Source organism: Chlamydotis macqueenii, chromosome 23, assembly GCF_036417535.1.
Source record: "Chlamydotis macqueenii isolate bChlMac1 chromosome 23, bChlMac1.mat, whole genome shotgun sequence".
Lineage (NCBI taxonomy): Eukaryota > Metazoa > Chordata > Aves > Otidiformes > Otididae > Chlamydotis > Chlamydotis macqueenii.
The window spans coordinates 4,839,868-4,855,641 of NC_141578.1; the positions used below are offsets into that span (position 1 = coordinate 4,839,868).

The 15,774-nt window shown below is 62.9% G+C and overlaps 1 protein-coding gene across 5 annotated transcripts; it reads left to right on the forward strand.

Moving 5' to 3' along the window:
• Positions 1-70: 70 nt before the first annotated feature.
• MICAL1 (microtubule associated monooxygenase, calponin and LIM domain containing 1) lies at positions 71-14,281 on the forward strand. Of its 5 annotated transcripts, none has more exons than XM_086765516.1 (26): positions 71-815; positions 4,956-5,164; positions 5,253-5,531; positions 6,071-6,278; positions 6,392-6,496; positions 6,693-6,791; positions 6,871-7,026; positions 7,235-7,335; positions 7,643-7,900; positions 8,322-8,437; positions 8,520-8,646; positions 8,873-8,945; positions 9,426-9,576; positions 9,660-9,847; positions 9,958-10,067; positions 10,159-10,209; positions 10,293-10,370; positions 10,723-10,891; positions 10,986-11,068; positions 11,164-11,617; positions 11,743-11,819; positions 11,951-12,049; positions 12,175-12,268; positions 12,353-12,452; positions 12,554-12,627; positions 12,733-14,281. In XM_086765516.1, the coding sequence occupies exons 3-26, from the start codon at positions 5,271-5,273 to the stop codon at positions 12,861-12,863; spliced, it is 3,363 nt and encodes a 1,120-aa protein (XP_086621642.1). In that variant the 5' UTR covers positions 71-815; positions 4,956-5,164; positions 5,253-5,270; the 3' UTR covers positions 12,864-14,281. The 5 variants fall into 5 exon arrangements, 4 of the variants coding, with proteins under 4 accessions (XP_086621642.1, XP_086621645.1, XP_086621646.1 ...); XM_086765519.1 differs by having other exon boundaries at positions 71-772; XM_086765518.1 differs by lacking the exon at positions 71-815 and adding an exon at positions 1,299-1,414.
• The last annotated feature ends 1,493 nt before the right edge of the window (positions 14,282-15,774 follow it).

The following is a 15,774-nucleotide window of genomic DNA, read 5'->3' on the forward strand; positions in this document are numbered from 1 at the left end:
GGAGCCGCAGCAGCCCTCATTGATGTTATGAGTTTGCCCGTTCTCTTGGCACACCCAGACCCCGCTGCCAGCGGGTTTGCATCAGAGCCACGTCCCGCTGCGCCGGCCGGGCACCCTCCACCGCAGCGCGTCCTGGGTCCCTGCTGCCTGGGGAGCCGTAATTAAGATTTAATGCTCGTTGCTGCTGCCCAGGGGACAAAGTTCAGTCTGGAAGGAGCAGGTCGGTGTTCAGACTTTCCCATCACGCCACAAAGAGCTCACAAACAGAGGGAGCTGTTTCCGACCGCTTCGGCGCCTGGGAAAATTGCCTGGTTTGACGCAGACGTCCCGTTTCCATGTCCGCCCCGGCCTCTCGCAGCCCCAAAACGTGGGTGGGCTCTTCTGTGCCCACACCCAGCAGCTTTGCAGAGGGCTGACGGGCTCGAAAGGCCCGGGCCGAGCTGTGAGGGGGGTCGTGGTGGGGGGTTCTGCACCGGAACCCCCAGGAAGGGGCCCGAGGGGGCCACGGGAAGGAGGGATGGAGGTGCTGGGCTGGCCGTCCCCGCTCGCTGAGGCCGCCGACAATGACACGGGTGACTCAGGGGGACCGACGTAACCCCTACCCTGTACGCCAGCTTGCCCCGTGTCCCTGAGTCACCGTCCCCAGCTTCGTCAGATTGTCCCTGTGTGTCACCGGCCAGCACCCCAAGGACTCCGCCACCAGAAAACCCCAAAAAGCACCTGGCCAGCAGCGATCTTCGGTGACCCCGGCGGCTCCATCCTCTGCCTCCAGGTACCTTCACCCACTGGGGACATTCCCACCCGGGGGGACCCAGGTGGAAACATCATCCCAGAAGGGTGGGCCGGGACAGCAGTTGGGGTCCGGGGCTGGTGCTGAGGGGGTCCCCCCTGCCCGCGGCTCCCTCCTGGCCTCTGTTTCTGGTTGTGGGGGGAAGCACGGCGTGGCGGCCAGAGCCGAGGTGGAAAGCGGGGCGGTTTGGTTTCGTCACCCAGATCTTTTGGTTTGCTTTGTGAAAAGATTGCTTTTTCACTCCAAAATATATTTAAAAAAAAAAAAAAAAAGCTGAGGTTGGGCTGTGCATCCCCTGCTCCAAACCTCCCGTGGCGTGGCGTGGGGAGGGCAGGGCTGCCACTCGCGGGTGGGGTGGGTAGTTTCAGCCTCCAGCACTGCGAAAACCCGATTTTAGGAATATTTGCAGCGGCATCAAGCCGGACGGCCCCGGGGGCTGCCCCTCCCTCCTCCTTGGCCGTGGGGGAGGGGAGGGGAGGGGAGGAGAAGGGCGGGGGGGCAGGGCCAGCCGGCAGCTGCTTGCCAGCCAGTTTCCTGCTCGCCCTCGCCCGGCTGCCGGCAGCCCCGAGCCCCTCCCCGCTCCCCGGGCTGTGCCTCAGTTTCCCCCTCCGAGAGGCTCTGGAGGTGAGTGGGGGGGGGGGGTGGGGAAGGGCAGAGCATCCCTAGAGGAGGGGTGGGGGTCGGGATCCTCCTGCTCCCCACCCCCGTATCCCCCCCGCTCCGGGGACAGCATCCCAGCCGCGGAGAGCATCGCTCCGGGCCCCGCCCTGCTGCGCCAGCTGGAGGGGGGGGGGTGCCAAAACGGGGAGGGGTGATTTTGGGGTGCTAGGGGTGCTGCTTTTCCCCTCCAGCCCCTGGGTTCTGCTCTCCTTGGGACAAAGGGAAAAGAGAGCGGAGCCTCCCCGGCCGAACTCCATTCCCACTACCACCAGTGCTCCCAGTGCCGAGTGACGGGCACTCCCATCGCGGCCCCTCCATCCGGTGCAGGGAGGGAGGGAGGGATGCTCCCCCGGGAGTGAGCCCTGGCTGGGGGTTCGAGGCTGCACCCCATCTCGGGGCTTAGGCTGGGGGGGACACGTTCCCCTGCCCCTGTGTGTGGGGTGGATGAAGCCCCCGGCACATTTGGGCAACCAAACCCGGGGTTCACCACCGGACCCCAAGACATGTCTCCGGCCAGCCCTGTGGGGAGGACTTGGTCTGGAGGTGAAGGAGAAGCAGGAGGAGGAAGAGGATGTGGGATGCAAAACCTGGCTGTGAGCTGATGCTGGGCAGGGGGGCAAAGCTCAGCAGCCAAAATGGGGGGGGGGGGGCAGGTTTGCTCCCCCTGAGTGTTGTCTTTGCCTGGGGCTCCCCGGGACGTGGCCGGGCTGTGGCTCGTGGATCCCCTGCAAAGGCCAACACCAAAACGTCCCAGAGACGGACGCCCGCTTTGGGGGGGGAGAATTTGGCATGTGCTTTCGGTGGTGGGGGATTTTGCAGCCTTGAAAGGGAACCCCCTCCCACCGACACCCCATCCCGGCAGCTGCCAGCCTCTGCCCTCACTGGTGGCAGGTTTGTCCCCTCACCTTCGCCCTTCTCCCCATGCTGGGGGCTTGCTAAGGCAGGGGGCTCAGCCGGGGTCTGCCCACGCACCCACATCCCCAGCTCAAACCAGAGGAGCCAACAGGGATTTTTTTTTTTTTTTTTTCCCCTCCCTCCAAGGATTAAAACCCGGCCAAATTAGGGCAGATTTCCACGGGGTCAGCCAAAGGGATCTCCCTGCCCGGTCCCACGCCCCAGGGAGGCTGCGCTTGCAAGGGCAGGGGCCTGGATGTTTCTCCAGAGCTCGGTAACGCCGGGAAGAGCAGCACCCGCCGCCTTCGCCCCTTCCCGGCACCGGTCCAGCTCTGCCAGCGGTCGAAAGCAGAATCGTTGGCCAAGCTGTTCGATGGCCACAAGAAACCTTCCATCCTCCCCATCGGCCTTGAGTTTGCTGGAAGGATTTTCACAGGGTCCAGCCCGTCCCAGGGGTCTCCGGGTTGGATCCCAAAGACGCTGGGAGCCAGCGCAGCAGCGAGGGGAGAGGCTCAGCTGGAAGGGGATCTGCTGCTGCTGGAAATCCTCCCGGCTTTCATTAGCTCCATATGGAGCCGTGTCCTTTCCCAACCCATTTCCACTGGGATGCATGGGCTCACCAGCACCCCTAGGATGGCTCCCACCCGCCGTCTTCCGAGGGGCTGCTTCTCTCCAACCTGCAAAGTGGGATGAGGTGTCCCTGCTCCAGGGATGCTCCGTGTGTGCCGGCCCTGGGTGATATGTCCTCTGCAGAGGACGGAGCCTTCGTGAGCTGAGTCAGGGCTGGCTGCCAGCCCCCTACCTCCTCCCTCCAGCTGGCTGGAGCGGTTTGGAAGGAAGAAACGCAAAAAGCGTTTGTGGGGAGAGCCAGGCTTGGCGCCGTGCCCTCCTTCGTGGGTACCAGCCTTTGTGGGCTGCAAGCTGCTTATTTGCACCAAACTTGCAGGAACTCGGTATCCGTGGGGGTTTCTGTCCTTGCTTGCAGTTGTTGAGGGGATTCAAGCACGCCGAAGGAGATGTGGTGTGCCAGCATGAGCATCGTTTCCGTAGGAAACTTGGTGTCACACAAGGCTTGTTGTTCTGCCTCTTCCGAGCCTCCCTGCCCAAGCGCTGGGGCTGGAAAGCTTTCCTGGGCGCTGTGCTCCCCTCGGCATCGCGTCCGGCGGGAATCGAGGCCTTCAGATGGGGTTTTGTGTTTTGTTTGTGGATCCAGGTGCTGGACTGGGTGCTCCCAGCCCGGGGGGCTGCCTGTGCCCCATCGCCCTGGGGTTGCGGCGTGGCGGCCTTGGCAGGCGCTGGCGCGGTAACGTGAGCTCCTGGGGGGAAAAACCCATCGCACGTGGGCAGCACAGCTGTCCAGGCACCATCCCACAGGTTGGGGACGGGGTGGGACAGTAGGCCTGCGCTCTCCGATGAGGTTTGCAGCACTGCCTCAGTTTCCCCAGGTTCCTCGTTCCATCCCGCTGGCAGAGCCACCGGGCTGGCATCGCTCCGGGGAAGAGCAGAAACCCGTCCCCAGGTCTCACAGCCCCGCCGTGAGCGCACCAGTCGTGTCCTGTGCCCGGTGGGCGCCTGCTCCCGCTCCGGCCTGGCGTGATGCGTTCTCTTTGTGTCTGCCCAGGAAGGAAGAGGTTAAAACGCTGGGATTTCCTGGCTGTGGTGCTGGGGAGGGAAGGTGACCTGCAGAAGTGCTTTGCATCCTCTGTGGCTCCAGCTGGCCTTGCAAAGTGCTTGCCGGTGTCAGAAGCTGCCAGAGCGAGATCTAACTTGAAACCCAGCTAGAATTTGGTCTTTCCAGCCAAAATTTAAACCCAGGCTTAAACGCCTCCTTTCCCCCACCCCACCGATGGCAGCCTGACTGCGACTCCATGTCCTTCCCCCTCCGGCATCCCGCTTCGGGGTGCTGCCGCGTGCCAGATGGTAACGCCGAGTGGCGAGAGGGCAAAGAGCGATGGTTCAAAGGTAGGAGCGCTCCAGTTTTGCTCCAGTTTCCCCAGCCTTTTCGCCCCTTTCTCCTTGGCGGTGCCGCGTCTCCGCCGGCTGCTTTGCTGGGCTGGGGGAGGCTTTCCCAGCCCCGGGGCTTGGCGAGAGTGGCTGGAAAGGGCAAAGCTTTGTGCTCGAGGTGGTACGGGACAGCGCTGGGGGGGACGGTGCCAGGAGCGGGAGGCAGACGCGAGGAGCGCTGGTCCCCTGGGAGATGCCAGGGCAGAGGGGTTTTGGGGTGAATGTGGGGGGGATGCACTGCACCCCCTCCTAACATCAGTTCCTTGGCGTGACAGGGCTGTTTGCATGGTGGTTTGGCTTTTTTTTGTTTCCCCATCAGTGCTTCCTTTCTGCTAATCTGCTTCCGCCCCGCTCCGGGGGCGGCAGAGGCAGAGACAGGGAGGAAGACTCACCCGACTCTGGTTGCAAAAGCCAGGCTGGAGGGATGGATGTATTCCTGCTCCCTCCTGCCCCAGGACTGGGTCTTACTGTTTTTTTTGGGGCAGCTGCAGTTTGTCTCTGCAGTTGGGACCCCACACCCATCCCTTCTGCAGCGAGGCCGAGGGTGAAGAGGAAGGAAGTGGTGTCTTTGCTCCAAAACACCTCGCTCTGCTCTCGGCTGCTGCAGGTACACGCCGTATGGAGGAAGCCACTCGCTGCCACCACAGCCCTCCCCGTCCCCTCCCCTGACGTCACCGCGGCAGGGTGACACCGTGGCTCGCTGGGTGCAGCACCCGAGGCGGGCCTCGGCCAGCCGTCACCGGAAGGGGCCCCGATTTCAGCAGCGTTGTCACCCAACAGCACCCACGGCTGAGAGACATCGTGCCAAGGCACCAGGTCCGGTGCCGGATGGGTCTGAGGATGGGGGTGAGGATGGGGGTCCGGGAGGGTGCCCCCCATCCTTATCTCTGCCGTCCCTCACCAGGCTGCCGGGTGAAGCGGGATGAGTGTCCCGGCCGAAGAGCCGGGCAACCCGGCGCATGCCGTCTTCGAGAGGTTCCTGCGTGCCGGGGAGTGCAGGGAGGTGCTGGGCTGTTTCGGGGAGCTGTGCCAGCGGCTGGGGCTGCGGGGCAGCGGGCTGCAGCTCTACCACGGCCTCAAGGCTGCCCTCAACTACTGGAGCGCCAAGGCCCTGTGGAGCAAGCTGGATAAGAAAGCCGGGCACAAAGACTACGACCAGGGCACAGCCTGCGCCAGCACCAAGGTACTGGGGACGCGGGGCGCAGGGTTTGGGTCCCTCCTTGCTCCGCGTCCTTGTCACCAGGATGGGAGCATCCCTGGGGGACCCAGGAGGATGCGGGATGTACGGGGTGGGATGTGCGGGGTGGGAGGTTGGTGGGGTTTAATGGGATTAGGGCGTCCATGAACACTGCTCCCTTCCCCGTGGCGTGAGGCCACCTCGGTGCCATCCAGCCAGCAGCATTGTCCCAGCTGCTCCTCGCTGGGGACACCCCACTGGGGGCTGCAAAGGGGCAGAGGGACCCCCTCCCTTTTGGGTGCACAGGATGTGCTGGGGTTGGATGGCCATTGGGGCTGGGGGACCCTACTTCTGTTCCCCTGTCCCAGAGCTGATGGCTCTTGTCCCCACTGCTGGGGCCCCCATAGGGCCGCCCCACTTTTCAGAGACCCAGGAGAAATGGGAACAATGGGAAGGGCCAGATCCTGGCCTGGGGAAGAGGAGGGGAGATGCTGCCTGGGGATTTACCCAAACCCCTTTTTTGGGGGTGCCCGTTCCCTTCGCAGTGCCTGGTGGTGGGGGCCGGTCCCTGCGGGCTGCGGGCGGCCATCGAGCTGGCGCTGCTGGGCGCCCGCGTGGTGCTGCTGGAGAAGCGGGACTCCTTCTCCCGCAACAACGTCCTGCACCTCTGGCCCTTCACCATCCACGACCTGCGGGCACTGGGAGCCAAGAAGTTTTACGGGCGTTTCTGCACCGGCACGCTGGACCACATCAGTGAGTTTTGGGGTGATGTGGGGGGGTCAAGCTCCCAACCCCCGGGGTCCTCCCACTGTAGGGAGCCCAGGGCACGGGGGGTGCAGCCCTCAGTGCCCCCTCTCCCCCGCCAGGTATCCGGCAACTCCAGCTGATCCTGCTGAAGGTGGCTCTGCTCCTGGGGGTGGAGGTGCACATCAACGTGCAGTTCAAGGGCCTTGTCCCCCCCACGGGCAAGGGTAAGGCATCGCTGCGGGGTGGGTGGCATCCCCAGGGACAAGGACGGGGCTGCGGGTGGCCGCTCTGAGCCCCTCAATCCCTCTGATAGCCTGGGGCATGCATTTTTTTGGGGGGAGGAGGTGCAACCCTCTCCCCTCACCCCAGAGCAGGTCCCAGCTGAGACCTAGCACGCTCGTGACTGTCCTCTCCCTGCAGGCGGCTGGCGGGCGGTGCTGCAGCCCAGCTCCTCTCCCCTCAGCCACTACGAGTTCGATGTCCTCATCTCAGCCGGCGGCGGCAAATTTGTCCCTGAAGGTGACAGCAGTGGGTCCCTGCACCCCGGGACCGGTATGGGGGGACCGGATTGGGGGCTCACGCCTGTCCCCACCCGCAGGGTTCAAGCGCAAGGAGACGCGGGGGAAGCTGGCCATCGGCATCACCACCAACTTCGTCAACCGCCACAGCCAGGCCGAGGTGGAGGTGGCAGAGATCAGCGGCGTGGCCCGAATCTACAACCAGAAATTCTTCCAAAACCTCTACAACAAAACGGGTCGGTGGTCCCGGCCCCGGAGTAGGGGGTGCCCCCCGGGTTCCCTGTCCCCTCCCGGTGCAACTAGGGATGTCCCTGGTGTGGTGGGATGCGTGTTCCCTCAGGGGACCCCGTTGCAGGGGACATTTGGTGGCTGAGCCCGATGCGGGGGCTCTCCGTGGCCCCGGCTCTGCCCCGTGGCTCAGCTCAGCCCCTTCCCCATCGCCAGGCATCGACCTGGAAAACATCGTCTACTACAAGGACGACACTCACTATTTCGTCATGACGGCCAAGAAGCAGAGCCTGCTCAAGAAGGGGGTCATCCTCCAGGTGAGGAGGGTGGGATTGGGTGCCGGAATCCCATAGCGATGGGCGGCTGAAAGCCTGGAGGGCGGGATGCAAATCAAAGGTGCTGGTTTGGCCGTGCACCCCTGGGATGGAGGGGGCTTCAGCAGCCGTTGCCTGTGCTGATGTCCCGTGCTGGGGGGAAAAAAACCATCCTTTTGGTGGGCTCCCAGCCCCAAGCCCAGTGGGATGGCTTCACCCCAGAGCTGGCTGCACCCAGGCTAGAGCGGGGGCAAAAACCATCTCCTGCATCCCAACCGGCTTCAGCCCATCCCCATCCTCATCCCTGCAGGACAAAGCGGACATCGAGAGCCTCCTGTCCCCGGAGAACGTGAACCGGGACGCCCTCCTCAGCTATGCCAAAGAAGCCGCCAACTTCTCCACCAACTACCGCCTGCCCAAGCTGGAGTTTGCCCTCAATCACCGGAACCTGCCGGACGTCGACATGTTCGACTTCACCTGCATGACGCGCTCGGAGAACGCGGCGCTGGTGCGGGAGCTCAACGGGGCCCGTCTGCTCCTTGGGCTGGTGGGCGACTGCTTGGTGGAGGTGAGGGTCCTCCTTGCAGCATCACCACGCTGTGCCTCAGTTTCCCCTCTCCCTGCGAGATGCTTTGGTTGCAAGGTATTGCCCCTCCCCGAGCGCTTCTTGCCCCAGCTGCCCGGTGCGCTCCAAGTCTGGGTAGCGGGATGCTTTGGGGGGATTATCCCCTTCCCTGCCCCCACCAGCGATCTGGAGGGGGTTCAGGGCGGAGAAGCAGCCCAGCTCCTCCCCAGACGCAGCCGCACCAGCGGCAGCATCGACTCAGCCGTGGGGCTGGGGAGGAGATGGCCACTCATACCCTCCCTGCGCGTCCCGCCGCCGCTCCCCGCTTTCATCCCTGGCCAAGCCTGGCAGCTCCAGGCCTCCTCCCAGCCGCCCCGACCGGCCACGCGGCTCCAGCTCCGTCTCTCTGCCTTTCCCTTCGCAGCCCTTCTGGCCGCTGGGCACCGGCGTGGCCAGGGGCTTCCTCGCCGCCTTCGACGCGGCCTGGATGGTGCGGCGGTGGGCAGCTGGGACCCCTCCCCTGGAAGTGCTGGCCGAGAGGTGAGCTGCCCCGTCCCGCTGGGCTGGTCCTGGAGCGGGCAAGGCTGGTGGCACCGAGCCCAGCCCTGTCCGTTGCACCCAGGGAGAGCATCTACCAGCACCTCTCGCAGACCTCGCCGGACAACACCCACAAGAACATCAGCCAGTACAGCATCGACCCGGCCACACGCTACCCCAACATCAACCTGAAGGCCATCAAAGCCAGCCAGGTAGCTGGCCCAGGTCCTGCCATGGGGCAGCCATCCAGCCCAGCCTCCTTGGGTGACCCCAATTTACACAGTCCCCTGTCCCCAAAGGGTGCGAGACTGAAGCTGTTGGTCCCCAGTGGTTTTGGGGAGGCGTGGGAGGGGTCCGGGTGTCCCGCTTGCCGGGATCAGCTCCGTGCGCTGGCTCTGTGCAGACGATGACCAGCCACCTGCGTGTCCCCATCGGCAGGTCCGGGACCTCTACCTCGTGGGCGTGGTGGAGGTGGACCACCACAGGAGAAGTGACAACCGACTCAGCGCCGGTAGGAGCAGCCATTCCTGCCCTGGCCACCACCCCAGCACAGGACCCCCTCCCATCAGTCCATGATGGAGCAGCTCCTGCCCTGATTTTCCTCCCCATCGATTTTTTTTCGAGCCCTGGCCGGTGTCCAGCCAGCTGCCATGCTCCTCCCAGCAGTGGCTGCCTTTCCATCCTGGTGGCACCACTGGTTTCCGTTCCCTCTGCCCACGGCCCCCGTAGGGACGCAGCCCCCCCAAAGCCACCTTTCACGGGGAGGAGGCTGTCCCCCTCACCCACACTGATGCCGAGCCGTGAAATATTGACAGATGCTTTACCAACTGATTTGTTGAGCCGTAGGGGGGTGGTTGCGTGGGGGGGTGTCTCAAGTCTCTTCCACGGGACCCCTTCCCCACTAAAGCACTGGTGCTGGGAGTGGGGAGTGGGCTGGGGGAGAGGTGTCCCCTGCCTCTTTGGGATGGGGACACGTGCGCTGCCTCCCCAGCGGTCTCCGGCGATGCCTATGAAGAGCTGCTGCGCTGGTGCCAGGCCAGCACGGCCGGGTACCGCGGCGTGGCGGTCACCGACTTCACCACCTCCTGGACCAGCGGCTTGGCCCTCTGCGCCCTCGTCCACCGCTTCCGCCCCGATCTGGTGTGAGTCCCTAGGACCCCCCTCCTCTGGGGACCCCTCCCCACCCTGCGCAGCCCACCCTGATGGGACCCGTGTTTCCCCGCAGGGATTTTGACTCCGTGGACCCCCAGGATCCCATTCGGACCCACCAGATGATGCTGGACATGGCGGAGCAGGAGCTGGGCATCCAGCCCGTCCTCTCCAGTGCTGAGATGGCCACCATGGCCGAGCCTGGCCGCCTGGGGCTCATCACCTACCTCAGCCAGTTTTATGAAGCTTTCAAGACTTCTCCAGGTGCGAGATTTGGGAGGGGGTGTATCCCACCCTGAGCCCCACTGGGGCTGGCTGGCTGCCCCTCGTTGTAGGGTGGGGCCCTCCAGCGTGGCCGTGTCCCCTCTGTGCAGAGGCAGAGGAGGTCAGCAAGAAGCCGCTGTCCCCCCGGGGCACACGAGGGGCCATCCTCTTCCTCAGCAAGCTGCAGAAGAACCGGACCCTGACCCACAAGCGCGTCCAGGTGAGGGCACACCACCCAGACCCTCGTGACACCCCAAAACCATGCCCCACAGCCCCCTTCTCCATCTTAGCCGCCCCTTTTGCCTTGGCAGGACAGTGCCCAGAAGGATGCTGAGGCCAAGAGGAGCCGCGGAGACGCAGAGGTGGGTCTGCCCCGATGCTCTGCGGGGTGCAGCCGACCCGGGGGGAGAGCGGGGGGCTGACCCTCCCCTCGGGTTGCCCGTAGCTGGACGCGGGGCTGGATGGAGACACTCTGAATGGTGCCTGTGAGCCACCACAAACTGCCACTATGGACCCTGGGCAGGTCGGTCCTCGTGTCACCCTGGGGTGTGGGGGGGTCCAGCTCCAGGCAGGTGGGCGCTTGTGGGGCACTGGCAGCCGGTGGGGCCGAGCCAAGGGCTGGCACCAGGGCTGCGCAAGCGAACGCCCACAGGCTCCCGGCTCCTCCCTGCCTGTTTCCTGACCCAACTGGTTTTCCGGAGCCAAGACCTGCCGCTCCCTTGCCGGTGCCAGCAACCCCGTCCCGAGCACCCAGGCCCACCTCTGCAAGAGGGGCAAAGCCCCCTCCCAGACTCCCCGGGCTGCTGGCAAAGCCCTGGGGCAGGGTGGGTGCCAGCACCCCTGTGCCACCCCAAACCTGTCCTCTCCCACCGCAGCCGCCGGCCCGTGGGGAGAGCAGCGACGCCTGCTACTTCTGCGGCCGCCGCGTCTACATCCTGGAGCGAGCCAGCGCCGAGGGACGCTTCTTCCACCGCGGCTGCTTCCAGTGCCGGCGGTGCGGGGCCACGCTGCGCCTGGGCGACTACGCCTTCGACGAGGAGGACGGTGAGGCGGGTTTTTGAGGGGGGAGAGGGGATGCCTGGGGCAAGGCTTCTCCACCTTGCAGCTCGTCACACGGGTTTGTTCCCCCGTCCCCCAGGTCATTTTTACTGCTCGCTTCACTACCCCAATCCATCTGGCATGGACCTGCCCCAGGACGAGCCCCCGGTGCTCCACGATGGGGTAAGGCACCAAAAGCCCCCGTAGATGATGGGGGAAAGGCAGAAGGTGGAGGTGATCACCCCTGCATCACCCCTCCGCCACTGGCTCTGCCCTAGGATGCCGACCAACCACCCTTGGGTGCTGGGAGCCTGCGTGCATCCCCTGAGGAGGGGGCACCCGGCCCCACACAGCCCCCACCAGCAGCCCCACAGCCTGGGGCAGAGGAGGATGCTGCGGATGCTGGTGACATGGAGGAGCAGGAGCTGCTGGCACAGCCCAGGGAGGATGCAAGGGAGGAGGAGGAGGGTCCTGGACCGGAGCCACGCAGAGCAGCGGAGGAGGGTGAAGAGAGTGGAGGCAGGAGGAAGATCGTCCTCACGCCACTGGAGAAGCTCAAGCTGTCCACGCTGAACCTCACCAGCGAAGCGGAGCCCGAGCCGCCGCCGAAGCCAGCCCGTCTGCGGCTCCAAGCAGCGCCCGAGGTCCTCCCTGCCCCACGGCAGGGACAAGGCATCTGGGAGGAGGAGGAGGAGGAGGAGGAGGAGGAGGAGGAGATAGCCTTGGAGGAAGGTAGGTGGCTGCAAGCCGGAGTCTCCAGCTGAGCAGGGCTGTAGGTGCCCCAGGTATCCGGCCATGCCCCATGTCTTGCTTGTCAGGCACTAGCCCAATATGGCTTTTTTTTGGGGGGGGGGCAGCCTTGGAGGAGACTGACAGTGAGGAAGAGGAGGAGGAGGAAGAGGAAGGCGCAGACCTTGCCATCATGGCAGAGTTGGTGAGTGCTTTCTGTGACCAGCAGAATGGTGGTTGAGGCTTTTGCTGACATCAAGTCCAGCTTTGCTGTGGCTCTGGGACATGAGGTGTCCAGTGAGACTGACCCCCTCCCTTGCCACCATCCCTTCGCAGTGCCAGGACCTGGGGGAAGAGGAGAAATACCCCACCTGGAAGCGCACGCTGACGCGCCGGGCCAGGGAAGCCCAGATGAAGCGGTTCTGCAAAGCCCAGGTAGCCCCACGAGGGAGAGCGGGGTCCCCAGCCCTGGCGCCGTGCCCCGTCCCCTCCATCCCGCTGCTGGTGGCCGTATGCCGGGAGGTGCCGGCCCGCAGGCAAGCATTGCCCTTCCCTTGCAGGCCATCCAGAGGAGGCTGGAGGAGATCGAGGTGACGTTCCGGGAACTGGAGCAGCAGGGCATCAAGCTGGAGAAGTTACTCCGGGACGAGGATGGTAAGACCGGGGGTGGACAGGGCACCGTGACCCCCATGGACGGGGGGGTCTGCACCCCACTCACACACCCCTCCTGCCCCACAGGCACCCCGGCTGACCAGAAGACGCAGTGGATGAACCAGCTGCTGTACCTGGTCCAGAAGAAGAACAGCCTGATGTCCGAGGAGTCGGACCTCATGATCACGTAATGCTTGGGGTGGGGGATGCTCCCTGGGCAGTGGGGGGGCTCGGCTCACCCCTGCCCCCTTGAGCCCAACACCCATCACCCCCCTTCCCTCCCCGCAGGGTGCAGGAGCTGAAGCTGGAGGAGCAGCAGTGGCAGCTTGACCAGAAGCTCCGGTGGTACATGAACAGGGAGGGTGAGTGCCAGCACGTGTCGGGGGCATGTCCCTGTGCACGGCCGGGGGGGAGCAGGGCCATGGCTGTGGCCCACCCAGCCCCGCTCCAGCCCCCTGCTCTCGCAGAATCCTTGAAGACGCCTGAGGATCGCGTGGCCGAGCAGGAGATCCTGATGCAGCTGCTGGAGGTGGTGAACAAGCGCAACGTCCTCATCCACATCCAGGAGGAGAAGCGGCTCAGCGAGCTGCGGGCCTGATCCGTGCAGCCCCAGGACCCGCTGGTTTCTCCCTGGGCGGGGGATGAGCAGTGTCCCACTCCCCAGCCGAGCATCAGCCTGAGCTGCCTCTGAAGGCGGTGATGCCTGAGTGGATTCAACAGCTACCGTGGTGAATCCAGCTCCCTGCTTGCCAAAGCCTGCTGTGGAGCGGCCGGACTTGCTGGTGGACACCCGCATGAGGAGACATTGAGGCGCACCCCGGCTTTGGGGTGCCGAGAGGGGGTCCCTGCGCTTGGCTGGATTGCCTTTGCCTTGTTCCTGCTTAAAAACAAGATTTAGAGAGGGCTACGGAAGACGGGGGCTGCAGCAGCTCCACGCGGGGTTTGCTACAGGACGAAGCCGCACAGGGAAGTGGGATCTCGCCCGGCACAGGAGGTCCCACAGCCGTCACCCCTCCGAGGGGACGCTGCCCGGAGTCTCAGCCAGGGCATTGAAAGCATTTTGTCTGGCAGAGTCCCTTGTGCTTCAGCTGCAGCGCTGGCTGCCTCAGGACAGGCTCCCGGCGGGAGAGGTGGCTCCGTCACTGCCCAGCCAGCCCCGAGCCCTGAAGGGCTTTGCTCCTGGCAGCGAGGATGTGACTGTGGCCACCACAGACAGGTCATGGTGGAGATGGCAAATGTGGAGGAGCAGCATCAGGAGTAGCCCCTGGAAGCCACCCAGGGACATCCTTCCCAGCTGAGGACATCCAGCCCAGCCCAGGGCAGCCGTCCTAGCCTGGGACATCCATCCTAACCTAAGACATCCATCCCAGCCCGGATGATTCGTCCCAGCTGAGGACATCCATCCTAATGCAAGATATCCATGTCTTCCAGGGACATCCAGCCCAGCCCGGGACATCTGGCTCTATGAGCAGGGCCAGCGACAGACAGATTGGGCTGATCCCTAGCTGATCCCAGCTGCATCACTGCTTTTGGGTGTCACATCCACGCTGTCCCCAGCCACTGCAGGAAACCAGGGTCAGAAATCTCCCTGCGATGGCCCAGGCCTGGGGAAGGAGCTTTTTGTCCAGCAGCTCACTGAGGGAACTGTGCCCAGGGCTGGCACTGTGTGACACTGAGGACAAGGGACGCCGGTGTCTGTGTCCTCCTTGCCCCTTTGGGGTTTCTCCTGCTTGGCAATGCCATGCTGGCCTTTGCACAGACCTCCCCAACCTTTCTGGGCTCCCTGTTTTTTTTGCGGGATGAGCCTCCACAGCCAAACGGTGCTTACGGCAGCCCCAGCCATGACGGGTACGGGGGTCCCGGGTGTGGGATTCTCTGTCAGCAATACTCCCCCATGCTCAACCCTCATCCCTTCAGTTCCTCCCCAAATCCTCCCTTAGCCTTTCTTTTGTACCAGCCGTACTATCCTGCTGCAAACTCACCCACCACTCTTGAAATAAAGTCTCCTCAACTCGACACCAAGGCCTAAAACACTGCCTTTATTTTTTGTTTCCTTTCAACCCATGAGTTTTCCTTTACCGATTCTCCTCCCTGTCCCACTGGAGGGTGTGGGGTGTGAAAGACAAACTACTTCATTTGGTGGTGAGCAGATCTAAACTATGACAGCTGCAAGGTGGTGACAGATCCGGCAACTATATTTGAAGTGGACAGAAAATAAATTGAAGAGAAATAACAGAAGAAAACAGAACAGGAATGGAAAACAAATACGGTACAACAGCTCACAGCAAATCCCAACACCCGGGTTCCTCCCGAGCAGCAGGATGCTCCGCTCAGGATGCAGCACAGGGATACACTGCACGGAACGGCCCTTTGGATGATTGGAGGAAAATTAGCACAGCTGTTGGGTGTAATTAGTAAACTGCCCCAGCCATAGGGGCTACCAGCTCCAGTTGTCCTCCCAGCTCGGGTGAATATTAACTCTGTCCTAGCCAGCCAGAATCAGGACAGACAGCCATAGTGTGACTATCACTTGATTTGAGGCTTTTTTTTTGATCTGGGCGTGTGGCTGGGTTGAGGTGGTGGTAAACATCGGAGTCCTGGTCGTCTACGAAAGCCCAGAGCCACAATGTTTGTGGGCCTGTAGATGCAGCGGCAAGGGCTAGCGAGGAGCAGCAAGAGCTTTCAGTGCTGGCAGTTCTGGTACGGGAGCAATCATCTGATGTTCGTGATTTTTAAGATTTTTTCTCAATGGGCGGCCAGGTCAGGGTGGTGGTAAACATCGGAGCCTGGGTCATCTAGGAAAGCCTGGAGCCCAAATTTTTGTGGACCTATAGATGTGGTGGCTATGGCTGGTGAGGAGCAGCAAGAGCTTTCAGGTTTGGCACTTCTGGTGTGGATGTAATCGTCCGACGTGCAATATTTTCTGTGTTTTTTTTCCTGTGGGTGACCGGGTTGAGGTGGTGGTAAATGTCAGAGTCCTGGTCCTCTAGGAAAGCCCATAGCCCCAGTGTTTGTGGGCTGACGCGCGGGTTAAACTCTACAGCTCAGAGAGTTACAAAGCAGGTATGTTTATTTGGCGCCGGGTGCGTGGGGGATTGCTCTTCCAAAAGCACGCACACTGTGTTAAGCAACAGGTACAATATTTATGCATAGGATTCCTGAGGACTTAGTTACATATTCATTAGTTTCCAAGAAATCATTATAATAAGTCTCCACCCACGTGAGACAGGTTATTCCCCAGTCTCTGTGTCCACCTCGTGTCTGTTCTCAGGAGTTGCAGTCCCTCTGCTGCTTTACTTCATCCGGTGGTCGTTCCCTCTTCTTCATCACTGTGTCTGCTGCGTGAACTCAGTCTTTGTTCCTGTTCAGTTTTTTTACTGACTTGTCTTTGTTGGCTCCCAGTGTCCTTGATTATTCCACCCTATCAGTTGCTTCTAAACTCCTGGAGCCCCCTTACCTTGGTTTCAGCTCGTGTGTCTGTGCTTCCTCGGGATGTTCCCATCTGACAT

Bases quoted from the DNA above. Each gene is read 5' to 3' on its own strand.
- MICAL1 (XM_086765516.1), top strand. From the start codon at position 5,271: ATGAGTGTCCCGGCCGAAGAGCCGGGCAACCCGGCGCATGCCGTCTTC. The intron at 7,027-7,234 runs GTCGGTGGTCCC...CCCCATCGCCAG, and splicing joins AAACCTCTACAACAAAACGG to GCATCGACCTGGAAAACATC. The intron at 8,647-8,872 runs GTAGCTGGCCCA...CCCCATCGGCAG, and splicing joins AGGCCATCAAAGCCAGCCAG to GTCCGGGACCTCTACCTCGT.